Source organism: Hemitrygon akajei, chromosome 3 (genome assembly GCF_048418815.1).
Source record: "Hemitrygon akajei chromosome 3, sHemAka1.3, whole genome shotgun sequence".
Taxonomy (NCBI): Eukaryota; Metazoa; Chordata; class Chondrichthyes; order Myliobatiformes; family Dasyatidae; genus Hemitrygon; species Hemitrygon akajei.
Genome location: NC_133126.1, coordinates 15,919,345 through 15,945,227, shown reverse-complemented (window position 1 = coordinate 15,945,227; position 25,883 = coordinate 15,919,345). Strand labels below are relative to the sequence as shown.

The 25,883-nt window shown below is 45.4% G+C and overlaps 1 protein-coding gene across 3 annotated transcripts in view; it reads left to right on the top strand.

Moving 5' to 3' along the window:
• Positions 1-25,883, top strand: part of ylpm1 (YLP motif containing 1) — a 171,370-nt gene that overhangs the window by 50,430 nt on the left and 95,057 nt on the right. For 2 of the 3 annotated variants that reach the window (XR_012098162.1, XM_073039239.1), the window contains exons 3-6: positions 180-425; positions 5,574-5,759; positions 7,282-8,321; positions 15,967-19,956. Coding sequence is in view for 2 of the 3 variants with exons in the window: in XM_073039239.1 (XP_072895340.1) it covers positions 180-425; positions 5,574-5,759; positions 7,282-8,321; positions 15,967-19,956 (5,462 nt within the window). In the remaining variant the exon portion in view is untranslated. The remainder of the gene's footprint in view (positions 1-179; positions 426-5,573; positions 5,760-7,281; positions 8,322-15,966; positions 19,957-25,883) is intronic. The other variant, XM_073039240.1, reaches the window with a different exon arrangement.

Genomic DNA, 25,883 nt, shown 5'->3' with positions numbered 1-25,883 from the left:
ATGATAGGACTAATTGTATTATAGCCTTTTCAATTGTAACATAAATAGAATTAGCAACTCAAGTTATGACAGCATTGCAAAACCAGCAAAATGATATAAATAGAGCAGGTGGTTGGACATAAGTTTAGCAGATGGAGTATAATGTGGGAAATTAATATGCATTATCGGCATTCTGTTAGCAGCAACAGCAACAATATTGGTATCATGGAGGCAAACAGTATGGAGGTCAGCAGGAACAGAGTCAGAGTGCAGAAATGAACCAGATCAGTGATTCTGCACAGCAGAAACCTGGAGAGGCCAAGGGCTGTTACACTACACAGCCACCGTTGCCACCAGCTCCACCTTATGAGGCATCCAAAACACAGCCACCGCCTCCACCTCCTAAAGAGGAGATGCCTCCACCTCCACCACCTGAAGAAGCAAAGGTAAATTAGACCTTTTATTGTCTTATATGTAAATTTATGTACTTTCCTTTTTGACATGTAGAAAGAAAATTAACAGCTATACATTTACTGTGACATAAAAGCGTGCAGAACACTTTGAAAGCTATGAATGAAAATCAGTAGATATCATTTTCCTGTTGATAAACTGAAGGAAATTAGTAGTATATCTTTTGGGTTTCTTTGCACAAACTATATTTGTATAACTTTGCAATGGATATAAAGTATTTTAATGGTGAGGATTATTTTGAATTTCAGTCAGATTTAAATCATTTCTTACAATGTGAATGTTAAAAACTGAGTGGATGCATGATAAGATAGTCATCCAGTTCTGAAATGGTTTACATTGAATGAAGGAAAATTGAATGAGAAAGATTAACTGCCTGTGATGAACAGGCATTCTCAAACCAGAAGCCGTGAATGAACCAGAAGATATGCAATCTGCTGTGTACTCTGAATTGACATTGTAATTTTCTGCTTATCTTTCCTTCTTTCTGCACTCTTCTTAGATCAGGTATAGATTGATTGACACTTTTGAACATCAGAAAGATGGCATTCGATCATAACGTGCCGCCTTTCAATCACTGGGATCCCCAGCTTGCACAAACCACAGGAGGTTCATTCACCACACTGGCATTACTAAGGAAACGTTGCCAGCGGCGAGGAAGAAGAGCCGGCGTCTTGGTTAAGTTAAGACGGCACGCAAATCAGCTGCCGCTCCCTAGCATACTCCTGGCCAACGTACAGTCCCTGGTCAACAAGCTGTGTGAGCTGAGAGCCAGAATATCCTACCAATTGGAAACAAAGCACTGTAACATCTTATGCTTTACCAAAACCTGGTGGTCGGAGGAAATACCAGACCATGCTATTGAACCCATTGGCTTCTCTGTGTTCCGAGCGGACAGGTCTAAAGACCTCTTGGGGAAAAGTAAAGGTGGGGAGTATGTTTCATAGTGAACAATGGTTGGTGTGCTCCAGGTAGCGTGCACACCCTCAAATCTTTTTGCTCCTTAGATCTGGAGTATCTTATGCTGTTATGTCGACCTTTCTGGCTCCTTAGAGAATTCATGTCTGTTGTTATTACATCTGTGTACATCCCACCATAGGCTGAATCCAACCTGGCTCTTAATGAACTTTGCAAAACCATCAATATCCATGAAACCACACAACTAGAGGCTGATTTCATCATTGCTGGAGGCTTTAACTAGGAGTTGCTGACCAGAGTTTATCCTAAGTTCTGCCAACGTATCGAGGTGAGCACACAGGGAGTAAGCATATTTGACCACTGCTACTCTGCCTTCTGCAATGCCTACAAAACACTTCTCTGCCTTCTGTTCGGAAAGTCTGACCATTCCTCCATCTTGCATCTGCCCGCCTGCACACAGAAATTGAAGCAAGGAGTGGCCATAGTGAAAACTATCCACTGCTGGTCCAACCAGTCAGACTCAATGTTACAAGACTGCTTTGATAGCGTCACCTGAGAGGTATTTTGAGCTGAGACCATCTCCGAATACATGGAGCATCATTCGGAAGTGCATTGAAGACATTGTTCCCCAAAAGTCAGTCGGGGTCTATCCAAACCAGAAGCCTTGGATAAATAGTTCAGTGTGTGTTCCTCTCAGTGCAACGGATAAAGCCTTTGCATCTGGAGACCAACAGGAGCTCAAGAGATACCACTATGATTTACTTAGAGCCATCAAGGTGGCAAAATGGCAGCACGGACAAAATCCAGTCACAACTCTGCAACAATGACAGACGCAGCGTATAGCAAGGACTGCATACCATCATGGATTTCAAAAAGAAACACAGCAGTACAGTCAACATTGCTGCCACACTCTCGGATGAGCTAAGTGTTTTTTTAAATCTCAATTCGAGGTTGATAATACTGAACTCCTAAGGAGAGCCGCTGACGAGACCTGCACCTTGGTCACCTCTGAGGCTGAGGTGCATAGAATGTTCCAATATGTCAACAGCCACAAGGCAGCAGGGCCGGATGGTATCCCAGGGCGCATCCTTAAAGTGTGTGCTGAACAACTGACTGGTGTGATAACGGACATTTTTTATCTCTCCCTCTCACAGTGTGTAGTGCCCTCCTGTTTCAAATCATCCATCATTGTCCTTGTACCTAAGAAAGCCTAGATAGCAAACCTGAACAATTGGTGCCCTGTCACACTCACCTCAATTATAAGCAAATGCTTTGAGAGGCTGGTTAAAGACTCCACCTGCAGCATGCTACCACCCACAGTGGAACCCCTGCAATCTGCCTGCTGTCGACTGGTCTACCAATATTGCCATAGCCACAGCACTACACACCATCCTTACTCACCTGGAGAAGAGGGATGCAGACATTAGAATACGGTTCCAGGGCTACAGTTCAGCATTCAACACGATAATTCCCTCCAGACTTGACAGGAAGCCCAGAGACCTTGGCCTGCACCCCATTTTGTGCTGCTGGATCCTAGGCTTCCATTGGATCATTCAAAGTAGTAAGGATGGGCTCCCTCACCTCTACCTGTCTTGTCCCTCAACACAGGTGCCCTCCAGGGTTGTGTACTGATTCCCCTTCTCTACTCCCTTTACACCCACAACTCTGCTGCAACACACAGCTCCAATCCGCTGATCAAATTCGCAGATGACACTACTTTGATCGGCCTTATTTCTAGTGGTAATAAGACAGCCTACAGAGGAGAGGTTGACATCCTGACACAGTGGTGCCAGGATAACAACCTCTCCCTCAATGTCCAAAAATCAAGAGAGCTGATTGTGGATTACAGAAGGAACGGAGACATGCTTTGCCTGATCAGCATAAATGGGTCTGCAGTTGAGAGGGTGAGTAGTTTCAAGTAGTTTCACCTCACCAATGATTTCACCTGGGCTGTACTGTACACAACAGTTTTGTGGCAAAAAAAGAGCAACAGCATCTCTTCCACCTCAGGTGACTGAAGAAGTTCAGCATGAGCCCCCAAACCCTCAAGACTTTCTACAGGGGCACCATTGAGAGCATACTGACTGGCTGTATCACCACCTAGTCCAGGAATTGCACCAACCTTGATCACAGGGCACTGCAGAAAGTAGTACGGACAGCCCAGCACATCTGTGGATGTGAACTTCCTTCCATTGAGAACATTTATAGCAGCAGGTGCAGAAAGAAGGCATGAAAGATCACTGGAGACACCAGTCACCCCAACCATAAACTGTTTCAGCTGCTTCGTCTGGCAAACAGTACTGCAGCATTAAAGTCGGGACCAACAGGCTACGGGACAGCTTCTTTCTACAAACCATTTGACTTTTAAATTCACATGTCTGTACATTGCAACGGAGTCGTAACAAAAAATTTTTGCTCCCTCATATTGTGGGATTAATGCAAAATATAAATATATTCTATACTATTCAAGACATCCAGAACTTTACAAGAAGTCCAGGTACAACCTACAGATGTCAGTCAGAAGAACGAGTGAAGTTAGAGACACAGTTGTTTGCATGCCATTACTTCCTATAAGGTGAAAGCTAACATAAATGGCTGTGATGCTTCACTCTCAGAGGAGCTCAATGCCTGCTGTGCATGCTTTGAAAGGGAAACTAAAACTACCTGTGTGAATCGCTGCATCATCTGATGACCCTGTGATATTTGTCCTGGAAGTTAAAGTTGAGCTTCTTTTAAGAACCCTTGCAAGGCACCAGTCCCTGAATATTGTAGCTGGCACGGCAATGAAAACCTATGCCAACCAACTGGCTGAACTGTTCAAGGATTTCTTCATCCCCTCACTGCTACATTCAGAAGTCCTGCCTGCTTCCAAAGGTGAGCTGCCTCAACGACTATTGCCCAGAAGCACTCGCATCTACTGTGATGAAGTGATATGAGAGGTTGGTCAAGGCTAGAATTAACTCTTGCCTGGGTGAGGACCTGAACCCGCTGTGATTTTCCTACTGCCACAGTAGGTCTACAGCAGATACAATCTCACTAACACTACAGTCAGCCTTGGACCACCAGGATAATAGCAATAGTTACATCATACTGCTGTTTCTTGACTACAACTCAGCATTCAACACCATCATCCCCTCAATACTAATGGACAAGCTTTAGAACCTGGTCCACTGTGCATTTCTCTACAACTGGATCTTCATTGGAAGAACATATTGTCAACCATACATCTCCTCGCTGACAATCAGTAACTTTTTAAAATAAATATATTGCACTACTGCTGCTGCAAAACAACAAATTCCACAACATAAGTCAGTGATAATAAACCTGATTCTGAAATCTATTGATTTTTCATTCAATTCCTATAAGAGATACAATGTCTGATTTGTCAATAATTTGTACCCAGCAGTAATTAGAGAAATATTAATCTTCATATTTCATAGAACAACTATTAAACACATCATTGAAGATTAAATTATTGTTTTCTCTTTTAAACGTACTATGTTCCTATTAATTTACGGGATTAGGGTGTGTCCATCACCATCAATATTTATTCCTCATCTTTACTCTTGAAAAAGTGGTGGTGCATCTTGTGTTGAACTGCTGTCATCTTGGTAATGTTACTGCCACAATGTTATTTGAGAAATTCAAGAAGTTCAGGACTGAAGAATTCATAAATTGATGTAATTTCTGCCGAAGTGATTCTTAGTTTTGTCTCTCTTGACTGCAGATTATGAATTGTAAGGATATCTTTCACCATCTCCCATGCAGATTTCATAAAGTGGTGACAGTCAGTTGACATTTGTCCTGATCAAGTTGCCTCCTGCCGCATGTTTAGCCAGCTGTGCTATTTATGGGTCACTAGGCCAATCCCAATGTTCTGTTATCTTCATTGAGAATACTGGTTTTGCATATGTTCCTCAAACAACCTAAAATCGGTCCACCATATAAAAAGACAAGCTACCATTAACTGAGTAACAGATATTTATTTAAATGAAATACAGACAAATTAGAGCATTTACAATATTACTACAGTACTACAAAACTGTAGTTCCGAATAGTTATTGATGGGGCATCAGGATTTTTATTAAATAATTTCAGTGATTGATAAATATGTAAGAACCTCTAAGCCATGGCAATAAACAAGTCCAAATATGCAATTTCCAAAGACTTATTTCATAACTTTGCAATGATATGTGAATTGTTCCTAGCCTACTATCCAACCTCCAGAAAATCCAGAGGAAGCAGAGAGATTGAAGATGCTACAGGCAGCGGCCGCCCAGTGGCAACAACAGCGTATCGAGTATCAGCAACAAAGCATGATGCAACAACATAATCAACTTCAACAACTGCTGCAACAGTACCAGCAGATAATGCAGCAGATCCAACACGTACAGGTTAGTGACACCCTCTTTGGCGATATCTTTGGAAAATTCTTCTGTGTCATCTTAACTTTTGTTCACGTAAGCATGATACTTTGGTGATTTAGTGTAAGAGAAATTGGTTGGTTCTGAAAATATAGTAGTAGAAGGTTTAAAAGTAGAAGTAGAATGTGTGTAGTAGAAGGTTTAAATCGTAACATCATAAATTGATATTAATGGTTCTAAATGCAAGAAATACGGTTAGAAGGCTGTAATTGAAGTTATCTTCATTAGTTAAGAATGTCCCAATTTTTGTTTGATTTTCATTGCATTTAACATATTCCTTTTAGGTTCTTTAACCTATGATTTTCCTGTTTTTCATCTTTCATTGATTGAAAGGGCATCTTGGAACTCTTTGCACACATATCTGACAATGCATTTATCTGCTTTTGATGAGGAGACATGAACCTTTGTTTTATATTATGGCACATTTAATTCTTCAGTGAAATTTCCATGTGCGTCACAAATAAATAGTACAATGCATTGAAGAGTTAACCTGAGAGGCAAATAATAATGAGTGAAATTTGACTTAAACTATAAAATATGATCCCTTTTCTAAACAGTTTTTACCATTATATTTGAATTATGAACTAGCTAGACTTTCAGTATATTTATTTCACTGTAGTTGCTATGGGAATGTTTGTTTAGAATGGTTTTTCCCAATCTTATGCACAGAAGTATAAAGTGCTGCATTTTGGTAATAAGAATGTTGATGAGATAGTATCAGCTAAATAATATAATTTTAAACAGCTACACTTGAATGCAAATCTTTGAAAATGAGAGAAAAAATTTGAGGGTTTTTTTAACAATATCACACAACATTATTTATTAAAGCAAGAAAGTTATCCCAGACCTTTATAAATCATTATTCAGACCTCATCTGGAATATTGTTTGCAGTACTCTGCACCATACAGGATTCCAACATCTGAGTGTCAGATGAAATTTATGGGAATCATACCAGTCTTTCAAAATAAATTGTTCTTTGAATCAAGAAGACTAAGTTGTGGGTTAATAGAACTATGAGAATCATGAACAGCACACACAAAAATGCCAGAGGAACTCAGCAAGTCAGGCAGCATTTGTGGAAGGGAATAAACAATCAACATTTTGAGATCCTTCATTAAGTGAAAGGTCTTAGTCCAAAATGTCATCTGTTTATTCTTTCCACAGATGCACCTGATTTGCCCAGTTCCAACAGCATTTTGTGTATGTTGCTTAGTATTTATGTTGCGGGTTTTCAGGCATTTAAATACTTTTGTGCAATTAAGTGTTTTTTTTGCTTTCCTTGCAAGTTACCTCAGTTTTGTGGATTTCTTGCAAAGTAAGATTGCTCTTGTACTCATCAGTTGTCATAATTTGGACTGCCTTTGAAAAATTAACATTATTTCTACATGGACAAGTAAGATCACCCACCTTGTGTGAACGTGAAAGTAATGCCTAGAATTATTAAACTTTTTATAAAGCAGGATGTGCTGTAATAAGTTCCTTTTTCTTTAGTCTCTACCTCTAGAAATGCAGCTGAGACATTTGGAAATGCAGCAGCAGCAGTTCATCCCTCTATATCAAGAATGGCAGCGACAGTTTCAGATTTGGAAGGCTCAGCTACAAGCCTATCCTAACAAGGATCAACTCCAACAGTACGAAATACAGTGGAACCAATGGCAAGAACAAATGGTATCAACGAATCATCACTTTCAAGAAAGAATGGATGCTCTCAGGAATGTTCAACAACAATACATGAACAATCAATCCCAGAATTACTTGGGAAATGCATCAAGAGGATTGCCCTCTCAAACTCTACCAATGCCTCCAGTGCCACCCATGGGAATGCCCCCTACATTAACTGGTTCTTCTACACAAGGTGCAACAAGTTCACCTGTAGTCTCAGTTTCCTCAGAAGAAAAGAGTCCGCCAATTTCCCAGAGTTCTTCATCTGTGTCTCAGGCCCCTCCATTGGTTTCTCAGGCCCCTCCATTGGTGTCTCCAGCCCCTCCTTCCATGTCTCAAGCTCCCCCACCAGTGACTCAGGTGCCTCCACCAGCAACTCGGATGCCTCCACCAATGGTTGGAGTCCCTCCGCTAATGTCAGGTGCACCACCTCCAATGACTCTGCCACCCCCATTAATGACCCTGCCACCTCCACCAATGACTCTGCCACCTCCACCAGTGTCTCTAGCCCCTCCACCAATGACTCTAGCCCCACCACCGATTTCTCAAGCCCCACCACCAGTGTCTCAGGTCCCTCCATCAATAACTCAGACCTTTCCACCAGTATCACAGCCTCCTCCACCAATGACTTGGGCTCCCCCATCAATGACTCAGACCACTTCACCAGTTTCACAGGGTCCTACCCCATTATCTCAAAGTTCACCTGTTGTCACAGAACCGAAGAAACCCTTGATTCCAACACCACATGATGAAATGAAGGTGTCTCCTTCAGTTTCAACATCACAATATAATCGATTTGGGCAATATGGGACAATGCCATCAGACCAATCACAAAGTGGACTACGATTTGAAGATCTCGGAGCGCCAAGGTATTAAAATTAGTAACTTTATGCACATTTTTTTGAAACCTGGAAGAAATGATTAGACATTTTAATTTGTGTTGGGTATGCAACTGTCTGTACCTTTAGTTCCTCATCTATCCACTGTATTTCCTCTTATTCATGTGCACTCAGTTTTGTCTGAAAATGCTACTCTGGGCAATTACTGGTTGAGTTTGCTTCTGTTTCGTTGACACTTATCAGTGCCACTTATAGAACAAGTTTATATTTCATCAGGTTTGACAGCAATTTATGTCCAGCTTCTTCTTAAGCCCATCGCCCCTACTGGGGCACAGGCTGCTGACTGCAGTTTGCCAGAGTTTTCTGTTCTGGGCTGATTGTGGCTTCTGCTTTCGCTACACAATTTCCATCAGTCTTCCAGGTAAAGATCCTTCCTCTCCCAGGAATAAGGTCTTTGAAGTTTCTGTAGCTCTGGGTCTTTATAAGTGGGGGTTGCTAGCACCATGCCCAACCCTCCTATCACGGCCGGGCTTAGGGCCATCCATAGTGAAGTCAGTTTATGTGCAACAAGTTGCTCCAATTCATGCTTTTAGTTTCAACTATGATTAACCTTTAATTTTCAGAATGTAACATAGACTGGCCTTAATTATTGTGATTGAACACTCTCATGTTTGATGCAAGTGTGAAATAAAGCAATCAAAGATGTGTTTTTAGGTCTTGACATAGGCATTTGCAGTTTTGGAGAGAGAAATACACCTTTAACTTTTCAAATTAATTGTCCTTCTGTAGTGATGTGCTACACACAGCGCTGAAATATTGACACGCAGTCGGTAAGTCGTTTCGAGACTAGTTTATTCAAACTTCACGGTGCTGGTATTTAAATCCCTAGCGCCCGCCCTCTCCGGGCGGAAATGACGTCAGAGGTGCATTACCAAAGTCTCTCCCCTTGCACTGGCTATTTGTGAGCCGGTTCGCCTGCACAGAAAGTGGGTTGCCACATAACCCCCCCCCCCCAGAACCGGCGATACACCCCCCAATGTCCTCAGTCTGGGTCAGACTCTGTTTGGGAGCTCTGCCTCTGTGCCGCGGTGCCTGAACCGCGACCGGCTGCGCCAAGTCCACGTGGGCTGGTTTGAGTCGGTCCACCATGAAAACCTCCTCTTTCCCCCCCAATGTCCAGAACGTACGTGGACCCGTTGTTGTTGATCACCCTGAACGGTCCCTCATACGGCCGCTGTAGCGGCGCCCGGTGTCCGCCCCTTTGCACAAACACAAACTTACAGTTTTGCAGTTCTTTGGGTACATGGGTCGGGGTCAGTCCGTGCTGTGAAGTCGGTACGGGGGCCAGGTTGCCAAGCCTTTCGCATAGCCTGTCCAGGACTGCTGCGGGTTCTTCCTCTTGCTCCCTTGGGGCTGGTATGAACTCTCCTGGGACGGCCAGGGGTGCGCCGTACTCCAACTCGGCCGACGAGGCGTGCAGATCCTCTTTGGGCGCTGTACGAATTCCAAGCAGGACCCAGGGAAGCTCGTCCACCCAGTTAGGTCCTCTCAGGCGGGCCATGAGAGCTGACTTCAAGTGACAGTGGAAGCGTTCCACCAGTCCGTTCGACTGTGGGTGGTAGGCAGTTGTGTGGTGCAGCTGCGTTCCCAACAGGCTGGAGGTGAACTGGGCGCCTCTGTCGGAGGTAATGTGGGCCGGTACCCGGAAGCGTGCTACCCAGGTTGCGATCAGTGCTCGGGCGCAGGAATCGGCAGATGTGTCGGTGAGCGGGACTGCCTCTGGCCACCTCGTGAACCAGTCTACCACTGTTAGGAGGTACGGCGCTCTTCGGGACACTGGTAGGGGGCCCACGATATCCACGTGAATGTGGTCGAACCTCCGGTGGATGGGTTCAAACTGCTGTGGCGGGGCTTTAGTGTGCTGCTATACCTTGGCTGTTTGGCACTGCGCGCATGTTCTGGCCCATTCACTGACCTGCTTGCGAAATCTGTGCCACGCGAACTTGCTGGAGACCAGCCGGACAGTTGTCCTGATAGATGGGTGCGCCAAACCGTGTATGGAGTTGAAAACCCGCCGCCTCCAGGCTGCCGGGACGATGGGGCGAGGTTGGCCGGTAGCCACGTCGCATAGGAGGGTCCTCTCACCTGGGCCTACAAGAAAGTCCTGCAGCTGCAAACCTGAGACTGCGGTCCTGTAGCTGGGCATCTTGTCGTCTGCCTGCTGCCCCTCCGCCAGTGCTGCATAGTCCACCCCCAGGGACAGGGCCTGGACAGCTGGTCTGGAGAGTGCGTCCGCCACGACATTGTCCTTTCCCGAGACGTGCTGGATGTTCATCGTGTACTCCGAGATGTAGGACAGATGTCGCTGCTGGCAAGCCGACCAGGGATCGGACACCTTCGTGAACGCGAAGGTCAACGGTTTGTGGTCCGTGAACACGGCGAACGGCCTGCCTGCTAAGAAGTACCTGAAATGCCGGATTGCCAGGTATAGCGCCAACAGTTCCCGGTCGAAAGCACTGTATTTGAGCTCGGGTGGTCACAGGTGTTTGCTGAAAAACGCCAGGGGTTGCCAGCGACCCTCGATGAGTTGTTCCAACACCCCACCAACTGCCTTGTTAGATGCGTCCACTGTGAGGGCGGTAGGGACGTCCATTCTGGGGTGCACTAGCATCGTGGCGTTTGCCAAGGCTTATTTTGTTTTAATGAAAGCGGCGGCGGACTCCTCATCCCAGGTAATGTCCTTGCCCTTACCCGACATCAGGGCGAACAGGGGGCGCATGATTTGGGCAGCTGAAGGGAGGAAACGGTGGTAAAATTTACCATACCCACGAATTCCTGAAGGCCTTTGATTGTGCTGGGTCGTGGGAAATGGTGGACTGCGTCTACCTTAGCGGGCAGAGGGGTTGCCCCGTCTTTAGTAATCCTGTGGCCTAGGAAGTCGATGGTGTCGAGCCCGAACTGGCATTTGGCCGGGTTGATTGTCAGGCCGTATTCACTCAGTCGGGCGTAGTTGACGGAGGTGGGACAGATGCTCCTGACGACTGCTGCTGGCTATGAGGATGTCGTCCAAATAGATGAAAGCGAAGTCCAGGTCGCGTCCCACTGTGTCCATTAACCGCTGAAACGTCTGTGCGGCATTCTTTAGGCCGACCGGCATGCGGAGGAACTTGAAAAGGCCAAAAGGGGTGATGAGTGCCTTTTTGGGGACGTCGTCCGGATGCATCGGGATTTGATGGTATCCCCGGACGAGGTCCACCTTGGAGAAGATTCGTGCGCCGTGCAGGTTTGCTGCAAAATCCTAAATGTGCGGCACAGGGTAGCAGCCCGGTGTCGTAGCCTCGTTCAGCCTGCGGTAGTCGCCGCATGGTCTCCAGCCCCCTGTTGCTTTGGGCACCACGTGCAGGGGGGAGGCCCATGGGCTGTCGGACTGCCGTATGATCCCCAATTCCTCCATCCGCTTGAATTTCTCCTTTGCCAGGCGGAGCTTTTCCGGAGGGAGCCTTCGTGCGCGGGCGTGGAGGGGTGGTCCCTGGGTCGGAATGTGGTGCTGTATCCCGTGTCTGGGCATGGCTGCCGTGAACCGCGGTGTCAGAATCGATGGGAAGCCTGCCAGGAGTCTGGTGAATTTGTTGTCCGACAGCGTGATGGAGTCCAGGTGTGGGGCCGGCAACTTGGCTTCACCCAGGGAGAAAGTCTGGAAAGTCTCGGCATGAACCATTCTTTTCCCTTGCAAGTCGACCAGCAGGCTGTGAGCTCGCAAGAAGTCCATCCCCAGGAGTGGTTGGGCCACCGCAGCCAGTGTGAAGTCCCACGTGAACCAGCTGGCGCCGAACTGCAGCTGCACTGTGCGGGTGCCGTAGGTCCGTATCGTGCTACCGTTTGCAGCCCTCAGGGTGGGTCCTGGCTTCCTGTTGCGGGTGTCGTACCCCGTCGGGGGCAAGACGCTGATCTCCGCTCCAGTGTCGACCAAGAAGCGGCGTCCCGACTGTTTGTCCCAGACGTACAAGAGGCTGTCCTGGTGGCCAGCCGCCAGAGTCATTAGCGGCAGCTGGCCCTGGCCCTGGCCCTGGCAGGGTGGGCGACAATGGCGAGCTTTTGTGCCCCACTGCTGGTGGTAGAAACACCACTGTTCACTGGCCTCCTCACTCCTGTCTCTGTGTTGTGTGCGCTCCCCTGCCGGGCCTGGTCTGGTCTGCTGTTGGGCGCGTGGCCTGGTAATCTGACCGACGGACGCCACGCTCTCCCTCTTGGCTTTCCACAGCACGTCTGCCCGGGCCGCCACCTTCCGGGGGTCGCTGAAATTTGCATCGGCCCGCAGCAGATGTATGTCCTCGGGCAGTTGCTCTAGGAACGCTTGCTTGAAAATGAGGCAGGGCTTGTGTCCGTCAGCCAGGGACAGCATCTTGTTCATCAATGCTGATGGCAGTCTGTCTCCCAAACCGTCCAGGTGAAGCAGGCGGGCACCCCGCTCACGCCGTGAGAGGCCAAAGGTCCCAATGAGCAGCGCCTTGAATACTTCATATTTGTGTTCTTCCGGGGGCGACTGTATGAAATCCGCAACCTGGGCGGCTGTCTCCTGGTCAAGGGCGCTCACCACATGGTAGTAACGCGTTGAATCAGAGGATATCTGCCAAATCTGGAACTGGGCTTCTGCTTGGCTAAACCACACGCGTGGTCGCAGCGTCCAGAAAGTCGGCAGTTGTAGCGAAACTGCATGAACAGATGAAGAGTTGGTCATCTTTGGTCCAAATCCCGTTTGGACCGTCGGGGTCACCAATGTAGCGATGTGCTACACACAGGGCTGAAATAACAACACGCAGTCGGTAAGTTGTTTCGAGACAAGTTTATTCAAACTTCGCGGTGCTGGTATTTAAATCCCTAGCGCCCGCCCTCTCCGGGCGGAAATGATGTCAGAGGTGCATTACCAAAGTCTCTCCCCCACGCGCTGGCTATTTGTGAGCCGGTTCGCCTGCGCAGAAAGTGGGTCGCCACACTTCCTTCCTTAAGTTGTAACTGGTTTCAGGAGAACTAGTAAGCTATCTTAAGGTTTATTTTTGTGGTGTAATTATGGAAAATAAAAGGCTACTGGTAGTCATTTATAGAAGCCATTTTTGTATATTTATGCAACAGTGTATTAACACTGTAGACTGAAAATTTGCTACTAAAGCAATTCAAGATTTCTACACTGAATCAATTCAGGCAGTAAAACAGTCTCCTTCTCAGTTGTGTATAAGAATATGAAAATCAAAATGAACCTTTTTTAAAACTGGTCTAATCACAAGGCAATATTATCTTCAGTTCCGGGAAATGAACCCTAAGAAAGATATGAAGTCTTCAAAGGGGGATAGAAGACTTCAGTAAGATATTACAGAGGAAACTTCACTGTAAGGAATACACTACTTAAAATGAGTCATTGATAATCTGGGTACAAAGCTGAATAATAAGCAACAGAGGACCATGGTAAATGGTTGTTTTACAGAATGGCAGAATGAAAAAAATGAAATAGTGGCATGTCGTAGGAATCAGTGTTAAAGCCACTGATTTTTAAAATCTGTTTTAATGACTTGCACTTATGTGTGCAAGTCTCCATCTCTAAAAGTAAAATGCCAATGATCCAGCATTCTGCTGTTCAGAAATCCCAATAATCAGCATTAATTAAACTTGTTCATTATCACAGAATGTTAGCTGGAGTCCAGAGCACAAGTGGGGTGTGTGGCCATTGCCAGGAGTCTAGAGTGCGGTTGGGATCAGTGTCCAGACTGTGGACTGAATGTGCGAGTGGAGCTAGGTCTGGAATAAGAGTGGCCCAGAGCATGGATAGACTTGCAGTCAAGCTGGAGTCTAGAATGCATGCATATTTCATGTACCCTTTAAAATCATTGATTCACTGGAAAGTTTATTATACTATTGTATAACATGTAAAGAAAGTGAAATAAAAACATGTTTGTATACTAATAGGAGCAAGATTCAATAATTTGTAAAGTCTGTTAGTCCGGAGCCAGGTTATCAGTTTTTTTTCTGTATTGTAAATTGTGAAGGTGTAATGATAAATGGCAGCAGGTTATAAACAAGCTGATGCAGTAAGTAGGTGCATGGCAGGTGAACTTTAATTCAGAGAATTATCAGATGGTTAACTTTGGCAGGATGAATAACAAAATTAAATTGGGAATATACTGTTCTGAAAAGGTACAGGGGCTGAAGAATGTAGAAATAGGTGAGAAGAATGTAGAAGCTAGAACTGTTTGGAGACAAGAAGGCTGAGGGGAAATTTGATAGAAGCGTAATGTGAGCAATTGTGAGGTCTCGCAACTCAGTAAGAGGAGTCTAAAGGCAGGCTATATTTTACGTGGATTAAGCTATCAAAAGTACCAAAATACAAAAGTATATAATTATTCTTGTGTATGAATCACAAAATGTTAGCAAGATGGTTTGGAAAGCAAGCAATATGTTGGCTTTTGTGCAAGATATCGGGAATGTAGAAATAGGGAATTATTCTTACAGGATATGGTGAGACCAAACTGGGAGTGCAATGCTCCTTTTATTCAAGAAAGGATTTGAGAAGGTTTAATTCACCAGGCTACACGTTGGGATCAGAGTCTTATTCTGTTTCAAGCAACTATAGCTCTATATTTTTTGTTGTTTCAAGGAATGAGGAATAATCTTTCTGAAACATACAAGATTCGAATGGGGCATTGCCAGCTTGAGATGTTTCCGTTAGTGGAAAATGGCTACTAGATGGCAGTCATTTAAAATTGAAATGTAGAAGAACCTCTCACAGAGGATGGTGAATCTCTGGAATTCTTTATTCTGGAGAGTTCTGGAATTGAGACCACTCAATGTATTTAAAAAGAAGGTGGGTAAACATTTGAAAGATTCGGGAATTCAGCACAATGGAGGAGGAGTTACAGCCCATTGAATAGCAAGGAGGTGACTTGAGACAGAGTGAGCTGCTATGTTCTTCTACTAAGTGATCAGAGTCAAAAATAAAGATAAAGAGAATTAATAGCGACATGAGAAAATCTTATGTAGTGTGTGATTGTAGTCTGGAACGCACAACCTGCAGATATGACAAAGGTAGATACCATTGTAGTTTTTGAGAGATATATGAAGGAGAAAAAAATTGCAAGGATGCAGACACATGGTTGGTGGAGCTGGAAGGTTGCTCCAGTTGTGATGGTCTGAATGGCCTCCTCATATTTCTCAAATAAGTTGTTTTCCTTGGAGCAGAGAAGATTGTGAGCAATCTAATGCAAGTATTTAAGCCTATAAAAGGTATAGACAGAAAGAGAAACAATCATCTATGACAGATGAGTCAGGAGCCAGAAAGCATAGCATGGAAGCGATTGACAAAAAGAACCAAAAATGACTTGATGAAAATCTTTTATATACAGTGAATGATTAGGGTCTGCAAAGCACTATTATGGTTAGTAATGAAGGCCAATTAAGCTATAGCATTCAAAGGAGATTTGGATATGTATCTGCAAAAAATTTCATATGTTTATATTTAAAACATATTTTTGATGGCTTATAATTTAATATGTGATTCAAGACATATTTGTGGAAGTAATTTGATGTTCTCGTTTTCACAAAAAGGTAGACTGATTTTATAGAATGTCAAGTTACTATTAAAGGGACTTATTGGCCTTGTGATCAAATGTTTATTTTTGTTCTGTAGGTTTGATGGGCCTCATGGAAGAGGAAAACGCAAATTTGATGAACCAGGAGTGAGAGACCTTTCTCGATCACGCTTTGATTCAAGAGGGCCCACATTTCAAGGTCATTGCTTTGAAGGACCCCAAGCAAAGTTTGAAGGGCAGACTGTGGGCCAGCATGGCGAGGGTGCTGGACAGCACATTGAGAAAGAGGCTGCAACGCATCATATTGAAAGTGAAATTAGAGGTTCAACTGTTGAAGATTCGACTCAGCAGCCGCAAAATGAGGAAAAAGCTCCAGGACATCAACCTGAAGATAAAGCATTGAGTCAGGTTGCTGAAAACAAATTTCAAACACAGGATCCAAGTAGTCGTCTTGAAAAACAAGGTTTGCTTAAGCGTCCTGAGGAGCAGGATTCTGGAAATCAACTTGAGAAGATAGATAACACCAAGGAGCAGGTTCCTGACAAAATGCTGGATAATTTCCTTCAGAAAAAGGGAAGTTCCCTTGAAGTACAAGGCCCTATTAATTGCCAAGAAAAGCACGGTCCTGGTAATGAACTTAAGAAGCAAGGCAATAGCTTTGAGGGTCATAGTCCCAGTCGTTGCTTTGAAATGCAGGGTGCCAATAACCACATTGAAAACCAAAGTACTGGTATTCTCTTTGAGACCCAGGGTCCTAGTAAGAGCATTGAGGCCCAGGATGCCAGCAAACAACTTGAAGGGCAAATTGCAAGTAATAATATCAGGAGTGAGAGCCCCAGCAGTCATCCGGAGGGTTCAGGTCCTGGCAGTTGCCCTGAGAGTTCAGTTCCCAGCAGTAGCTCTGAAGGTCATGGTCTTGGCCAGCGTTTTAAGGGGCACGGGCCCAGGGGTCGCTTTAGAGGCCATGGATCTGGCAATCGTGTTGATGGCCATGGTCCTTACGGTCGCTATGAGGGCCAGGGTCAGGGCAGCAGCTTCGATGGTCAGAGTCCTGGTGGCCATTTTAAGGGCCCGGGTGTGAGCAACCGCTTTGAGAGCCAAGGTCCAGGTGGCCGTTTTGAAGGCACAGGTCAAGGTGGATGCTTTGAGGGTCCAAACAGCCGCTTTGATGGCCAGGGACAAAGAAACTATTTTGACAGCCAGGGACCAAGGGGCCATTTTGAAGGTCCAGGTGGCCGATTTGAGGGACCAGGCAGCCATTTTGAAGGCCAAGGTCAAAGAGGGAATTTTGAGAGCCAAGATCCAGGAGGTCACTTTGAGGGTCCGGGAGGCCGCTTCGATGTTCCAGGTCCGGGAGGCCGCTTTGACGGTCCGGGTCCGGGAGGCCGCTTTGACGGTCCGGGTCCGGGAGGCTGTTTCGACGGTCCAGGAGGCCGCTTCGACGGTCCGGGCGGTCGCTTTGACGGGCCGGGTCCGGGCGGTCGCTTTGACGGGCCGGGTCCGGGCGGTCGCTTTGACGGGCCAGGTCCAGGGAGTCGCTTTGACGGGCCGGGTCCAGGGGGCCGCTTCGATGGTCCGGGTCCAAGGAACCGCTTCGAGGGGGCAGGTCCATGGGGCCGCTTTGAGGGCCCAGGTCCAAGAGACCACTACGAAAGCCACGGTCCAGGAGGTCATTGTGAAAGTCACAGTACGGGAGGTCCCTTTGAGGGTCTGGGTGATGGCAGCTGCTTTGAAGGCCAAGGTCAAGAAGGCCACTTTGAGGGCCAGCTTCAGGGAGGTCGCTTTGACCGCCAAGGGCGAGGTGCCCACTTTGAGGGTCAGGGGCGTGGCGGCCGTTTTGACCGCCAGGGGCGTGGTGGACACTTTGACGGCCAGAGCCGTGGCGGGCACTTTGAGGGCCAGGGTCGAGGCGGCCGCTTTGAGGGCCAGGGTCGAGGCGGGCACTTTGAGGGCCAGGGTCGAGGCGGGCACTTTGAGGGCCAAGGTCGAGGTGGGCGCTTTGAGGGCCAGGGTCGAGGTGGGCACTTCGAGGGCCAGGGTAGAGGCGGGCGCTTCGAAGGCCAGGGGCGAGGTGGGCACTTCGAGGGTCAGGGACGTGGCGGTCGTTTCAAGAATCAGGGACGGGGTGGTCATTTTGAGGGACAGGGTCCAGTCAGCAGATTTGAGGACCAGGGAACTGTCAATCAATTTGAGGACCAGGGCCCTGGTGGTCGCTTTGGGGGCCAAGGTCGAGGTAAATATTTTGAGGACCAGAGTCCTAATAACTGCTTTGAGAGTCAAGGACGAGGCCCAGGTAATCGCTTTGAGTATGAAGGTTCAGGAATTAATCGATTTGATGGTCCAGAGGATAGTCGCTTTGATGGCCCAAGAGGTGGATGCTTTGATGGCTCAGGAGGAAATTTTTTTGAGGGCCCTGGTGTTGGGAATTTTGAGAACCTAGGTGGCAGTCAGTTTGAGAAACAGGGCCCAGGGCATCGTTTTGAAGGCCAGGGTTCTGGGCCACATTTTGAGGGACCAGGCATAGTACACCGATTTGATAGACAGGTTCCAGGACAGCGACTTGAGGGCTCTAGACAACGAATTGAGGGTTCATCTGGGAGATTTCAAGGCCCTGGTCCTCGGTTTGATGGACCAAAGGGACCAAGATTCAGTGGTCCTCGTGGACCTTCTCCTAGTGGATCCTCTGTGCCTAGCTCAAGATGCAAAGGTCCTCAAGTTGCAGCTGGGCAAATTGGACAAGATTTAAAGTCATCTTCAGAGCAAGTTCAGGAACAAGTAAAACCTGTTGGAGACAAGAACATAGAGACTACAGAAGATAAGGATGTGAAACAAAACAAAGATACTGTACCACAGGCTTTAGTGAAGCCAGTAGATGAAAAGATTCCAGCCCATGCAACCTTATCTGCCACAGACCCTAAAGATTCAGATACTTCAGTTGGCAAAGATTTGTTGAAAAAAAGTGCTGACTTATCTAAATCACATGAAATTCAAAAAAAAATGGACGGTTCTGAAGCAGCAACTCCTTCAGTAACTGTTCCTCAGGTTCAAAGCGATCCAGCTAAAATGCTGCCTTCAAATGCATCAGCTACTGCAAAGGCAGCATCTGAAAAACACGAGCCAAAAACATTAGAAACAGGTAAAAGATTTGAATCTGCACCAATGCGTCGGAATAATGACCAAGAAAAAGGCCCAGAACATAAGCCACCGATGGGCAAGGATTTTATCTCTATGCGTAAGGGCGATGGTCCCAGTAACATTGATGGTCCGGAGATGAGACCATATCAGAGGACAGAAATGCAAGCCTCTTGGCATCATGAAGAAAGGAGACAGATGGATGATCGTTTCTCTGGCCCTAGAGGAGCTCCAGATTATGATAGAGAGAGAACTTTATCCTGGGAAAGGAATAATTGGACAGATACAGGTCCAGACTTCTGGGATGAGCGCGATACATTTAGGAGAGATGAACGGTCACTTCTTCGTCGGCCCCCTCTGACTCAGGAAGTTTTAAATAGAAGGGAAAATCGTGGTCCTCCAAATGAATCTTTTGACAGAGGCTTTGACCAAGAGTTTGACAGGAGTGGAAGGTCTCACGAACATGGTTTTAACAGAGACAATGAACGGAACAGAGACTACTTCCACAGACCAGAGGAATGGGATCATCACGGTCATGGACGAGAATTCTCTCCTCTACATCTGCGAGCAGACAGGTGGAGGGAAGAACAGTGGAGGAAGGAACCTGAAAGAGGTTATCATCAGGACCAGGAAAGGGAGTTGTGGGGTCGGGACTATCCAGAAAGACAAGACTGGAGGAGAGATGAACGAAATTATCCTCCAGACAGGTTTGGCTGGCAGAGAGAACGGATTGATGACAGAAGATATCCGGAAACAGACAACAGGAGGCTATCCTTTGACAATCTGCCACCCCAGACCGGTCCTGGTCATGTGTCCACTTTACCTGAAAAACCACCACTGTCTTTCTCTGATAAATCTATGGTGGACCAATCACCAGATGGCCAAAATATTGTAGCATTGTCTGAACGAGAGCATGAAATCATCTTGAAGGCTGCACAGGAATTGAAGTTATTACGGTAAGTGACTTTATACAGTAGATATGTGATAAAAGTATAGTGTAATGTGCAAAATATAATCATAACAGAAGTTATTGAGAAGACCCAGAATTTTTCTTTCAGTCACCAAATATTTCACCAGATTTATTTTCTCAAAAGTTTTGTTTCTCTCACAGTATTGTCACCCTTTTCAAGAGAAGATGTAGGTAATCTTCCCCTTAAGTTTCAAGCAACAATTTTGGCGATTAGACATTGATCCCAAAGAAAACTACAGTGTCAGAGCATCATTACAAGTGCATAGATATGCAAATATACAAATATTAGTCAAGTCAAGTGACTTTTATTGTCATTTCGACCATAACTGCTGGTACAGTACATAATAAAAATGAAACGTTTTTTCAGGACCATGGTGTTAACATGACACAATACAAAAACTAGACTGAGCTACGTAAAAAAAACACAGAAAAAACTATGCTAGACTGCAGACCTACCCAGGACTGCATAAAGTGCAGAAAACAGTGCGGGCATTACAATAAATAATAAACAAGACAATAGGGGCAGTAAGGTGTCAGTCCAGGCTCTGGGTATTGAGAAGTTTAATAGCTTGGGGGAAGAAACTGTTACATAGTCTGGTCGGGCCAGGTTGATGTCGAGCTCGCAACTCGACTACGTAAAAAAAAAACACTGCCTCCTCCAGTTTAAATTCCCACGCGGAATATTGAGGAGGGTCAAATACCCAAACCCAGCACAGCCCCCCACTCGTCCCATTTAACCTATCTGAGTGCGGTGAACTTTAGGACCCGGGGAATTCAGTGCAGTGGTCCTTAGGACCTGGCGGACCTCGGCAGCCGATGGAGCTCGAGACCCACCGCCCACAGTGTTTCTGTTCTGTTGATGGGAAGCGATCATGATTGAAAATAAAGTGGAAATAATAAAGCATTTGGAAAGAGGTAAAACATCATCGGTCATTGGAAAAGTGTTAGGCTAAGTCGGTCAATGATCGGGACAATTTTAAAGGATAAAGTGAGAATAATGGAGCATGTGAAAGGCCCTGCCCCGATGAAAGCTACAATTATTACTAAGTAACGCAGTGGTTTAATTATTGGAATACATATTTTAAGTGTTTTATATGCATAGAAAGGTAAAAAATATACTATATACTAAGACAAACGTTTGACTAACTGACGCTAAATAATACCGGATGTACTTGTTCCGACTTATGTACAAATCTGACTTAAAAGACGGACTCAGGAACGGAACTCGTTTGTAACCCAGGAACTGCCTGTATAGCTCTGTTTGGAGCAATGCAGTTGTCTTAGTCTATTATTCAAACTGCTCCTCTGTTCAGCCCAGGTAGCATGCAGAGGGTGGGAAACATTGTCCAGAATCGCCAGTGTTTTCCGCAGGGTCCTTTGTTTTACCATAGCCTCCATTTTGTCCAGTTTGACTCCTATAACAAATCTAGTCTTTCCAATCAGGTTATTGAGCCTGATGGTATCACCCACGTTGATGCCATTGCCCCAGCACACCGCCACATAGAAGATTATGTAGGCTTCTGTTAGACTCAATAGACCATGGATTTGTGTCTTGGAAAGTTTTCAGGGTGCAAGCCTGGGCAAGGTTGTATGGAAGACCGGCAGTTGCCCATGCTGCAAGTCTCCCCTCTCCATACCACCGATGTTGTCTAAGGGAAGGGCGTTAGGACCCGTACAGCTTGGCACCAGTGTCGTTGCAGAGAAATACGCGGTTAAGTGCCTTGCTCAAGGACACACGCAGCCTCTGCCAAGGCTTGAACTAGTGACCTTAAGATCACTAGACAAACGCCTTAACTACTTGGCCACGCGCCAATACATAGAACATTATACTGGTGACAACAGGCTGGTAGAATATGTGAAGGAGAGGCCTGCATACTCTAAAGGACCTCAGTCTCCTCAGGAAGTAGAGAAAACTATGGCCCTTCTTGTACATAGCCTCTGTGTTGGTGCTCCACTCAACTGTGTCATCCAAGTGCACCCCAGGTACTTGTCAGCCCTCTCCATCAATAGTAACAAGGAGCAGTGCAAGCTTAGTTTTCTAAAATCCATCACCATCTCCCTTGTCTTACTGATGTGGAGCTGCAAATGATTCAACTTGCATTATTTGACAAAGTTCTCCTGTATTCATTCTCCCATCTTCCCGTTATACACCCAACTATTGCTGAGACATCACAGAATTTTTGCAGATGACATGACTCGGTGTTGTATCAAAAGTCCGAGGTATACAGCCAGTACTGGGGCCACAGGCCTGCTTATAGCCACACCTGACACACAGCTCTGAGGACTCAAATTGTGGTCTGCCAGTCAGATGGTCTATTATCCAGGATATAATGGAAGTGCCAACCTGCATTGAAGGGAGCTTTTCCCCCCTGCAATGAAGGCTGTATGGCACTTGAGGAATCAAAAAAACATGATCGTCACAGTGCTGCCCTGCTTATCCAAATGGGAGAAGGCTTTGTTCAGCAAGTAGATGACAGCATCTTCGACTCCACTGTGCTCCTAGTAAGCAAACTGCAGGGGATCAAGGGCTGATCTGACCAGGAGTCAGAAGTGAGACAGGACCAGCCTCTGGGGACTTCATGATGTGTGAGATCAGGACTGCTGGGCAGTAGCAATTCAAGACTTTCTAATGACCCTTCTTGGCTACCAGGACCACACATGTTTTCCACACAGTTAAGACCCTTAGTCTACCTTTTTTTATTCATTGTTTTTGGTTAATTTTCTGTTTTTATTAATATTCCAATCCCTCAGTTTAAAGTCCCATTTATCCTTTCCACCAAGAACTCCCCTTTCTCATTTGCTTCAGGTAAACAGGTTCCAGTGGTGTTGTTTCTTTGTGTATCTCTGCCCTTGTTGCATGAAATAGAACCTTTCACAGCACTCATTAAACCTCCCTATTGAAGTTTTCTTATGGTCCAGTACCATTTTAGGTTATAGCTCTTGTAGAGATATTTAATAATTTATATAATGGAATTTGCTGCTATCCAAAGCAGGGTTACTGACATGTGCTTTTTTGTTATTATCTCTTTTTCTCCGATATTTAAGTTTTCGTGATACAAGAGACTTCAGATACTAGAATGCTTCAGATCTGTTTTTTCCAAAACATCAGCAATACTTTTTGCAGTCCAGATGCATAACTGTTGTAAATTAATCTAGATAGATAGATAGATAGATAGATAGATACTTTATTCATCCCCATGGGGAAATTCAACTTTTTTTCCAATGCCCCATACACTTGTTGTAGCAAAACTAATTACATACAATACTTAACTCAGTAAAAAAAAAATATGATATGCATCTAAATCACCATCTCAAAAAGCATTAATAATAGCTTTTAAAAAGTTCTTAAGTCCTGGCGGTAGAATTGTAAACCTAATGGCATTGGGGAGTATTGACCTCTTCATCCTGTCTGAGGAGCATTGCATCGATAGTAACCTGTCACTGAAACTGCTTCTCTGTCTCTGGATGGTGCTATGTAGAGGATGTTCAGAGTTATCCATAATTGACCGTAGCCTACTCAGCGCCCTTCGCTCAGCTACCGATGTTAAACTCTCCAGTACTTTGCCCACGACAGAGCCCGCCTTCCTTACCAGCTTATTAAGACGTGAGGCGTCCCTCTTCTTAATGCTTCCTCCCCAACACGCCACCACAAAGAAGAGGGCGCTCTCCACAACTGACCTATAGAACATCTTCAGCATCTCACTACAGACATTGAATGACGCCAACCTTCTTAGGAAGTACATTCGACTCTGTGCCTTCCTGCACAAGGCATCTGTGTTGGCAGTCCAGTCAAGCTTCTCGTCTAACTGTACTCCCAGATACTTGTAGGTCTTAACCTGCTCCACACATTCTCCATTAATGATCACTGGCTCCATATGAGGCCTAGATCTCCTAAAGTCCACCACCATCTCCTTGGTCTTGGTGATATTGAGACGCAGGTAGTTTGAATTGCACCATATCACAAAGTCCTGTATCAGTTTCCTATACTCCTCCTCCTGTCCATTCCTGACACACCCCACTATGGCCGTGTCATCAGCGAACTTCTGCACATGGCAGGACTCTGAGTTATATTGGAAGTCTGATGTGTACAGGGTGAACAGGACCGGAGAGAGTACGGTTCCCTGCGGCGCCCCTGTGCTGCTGACCACCGTGTCAGACCTACAGTCTCCCAACCGCACATACTGAGGTCTATCTGTCAAGTAGTCCACTATCCAATCCACCATGTGAGAGTCTACTCCCATCTCCGTTAGTTTGTGCCTTAAGATCTTGGGCTGGATGGTGTTAAAGGCACTAGAGAAGTCAAGGAATGTAATCCTCACAGCACAACTGACCCCCTCTAGGTGAGAGAGTGATTTGTGCAGCAAATACGTGATAGCATCCTCCACTCCCACCTTCTCCTTATATGCAAACTGAAGAGGATCCTGGGCGTGCCTGGTTTGTGGCCTCAGATTCTGTATTATCAGCCGCTCCATGGTCTTCATCACGTGCGACGTCAAGGCAACAGGTCTGAAGTCATTCAACTCCTTTGGTTGTGGTTTCTTCGGTACCGGGACAATACAGGATGTCTTCCACTGTCTGGGTACTCTTCTCTGCTCCAGGCTCATGTTGAAGATGCGCTGTAGTGGTTCTCCCAGTTTATATTTTGTTATGTTATGTTTTATATTTTAGTTCTTTAAAAAGTTAGAACATTGACTTTCATCAGACACTAAAACTCTTGAATCAGGGGTTTCAACCTGGGGTCCACAGACCCCTTGCTTAATGGTATTGGTCCATGTCAGAAAAAAGGTTGTGATCTCTTGCTCTGATTAAATGTTAAAATCCCAAACTTGAGTGAACCACTACAAGTCTTTCAGTCATTTCTCTCTGCACCAAATTCCTCTCTGACTAAATTTTCAATTTTACACACTGTGTCTCTTCTCTCTTTAAAAACCCACTGTGTGGCCAATAAACTGCAAAAGTTTACAATAAGAACATATATACGCTACAACATATATGTCAAACTCAAGGCCCGCGGGCCAAATCCGGCCCGCGGTGGAATTATCTTTGGCCCGCGAGATAATATCTAATTACTATTAAAGCTGGCCCCAGTAATCGAAGCGCCTGTGGCGTATGATATGGCTAATGCTGAGTTTATTCAGGTACCAGGTTTTCAGGGTTTTTAGTGTTTATTCGGCAGTCTTGCTCGGCAGTCTTCTTCATAAGAAACGGAATTTGTAAAGTGAAACACTTAGTAGTTATAGCAGAGACTGAGACACATGAGAGCAGGCTGAAAAAACGGAGGCAACGAAAGCTGCGTTCGCACGCGTCCGACTGATCCGGCCCGCAAAAAGCTGCATTTTGCTCAATCCGGCCCGTGACCTAAAATGAGTTTAACACCCCTGCACTACAAGATAATATACATGAAAATGTAATTTGTTTTAATGCTTCTGATGTATATCAGGGGTAGGCAACCTTAAGCACAAATGATTTTCTAGCTTGCGTTATTCATTAATTTGAGACAAAACATAATTAGATGTATTTAAACAGATAATTCCCATATTTCAAGTTTTTTATGGCATTTATCTGGCCCACCGTCCGCTTATTAATACACAATCCGGCCCACAGAGACAAAAAGGTTGCTGATCCCTGCTGTATATGGTGCCTCTTAAGATAAGTTAGCAGTGGTTCCATTTGGGGAAAATAAATTAGAATTGAAGTTGGTATTGGAATTGCTTTAGTATTGTCACGAATACTGAAATACAGTGAAAAGTTTCTCTTGCATACTGTTCATCCAGAAGAAATCATTATACTGTGCATTGCGGAAGAGCAACGTACGACATTAACAGAATGCAGAATAAATCGTAAAAATGCTGCAGAGAAATTGCAGTGCAGATAAACAATAAGGTGCAAGATCATAACGAGGCAGATTGTAAA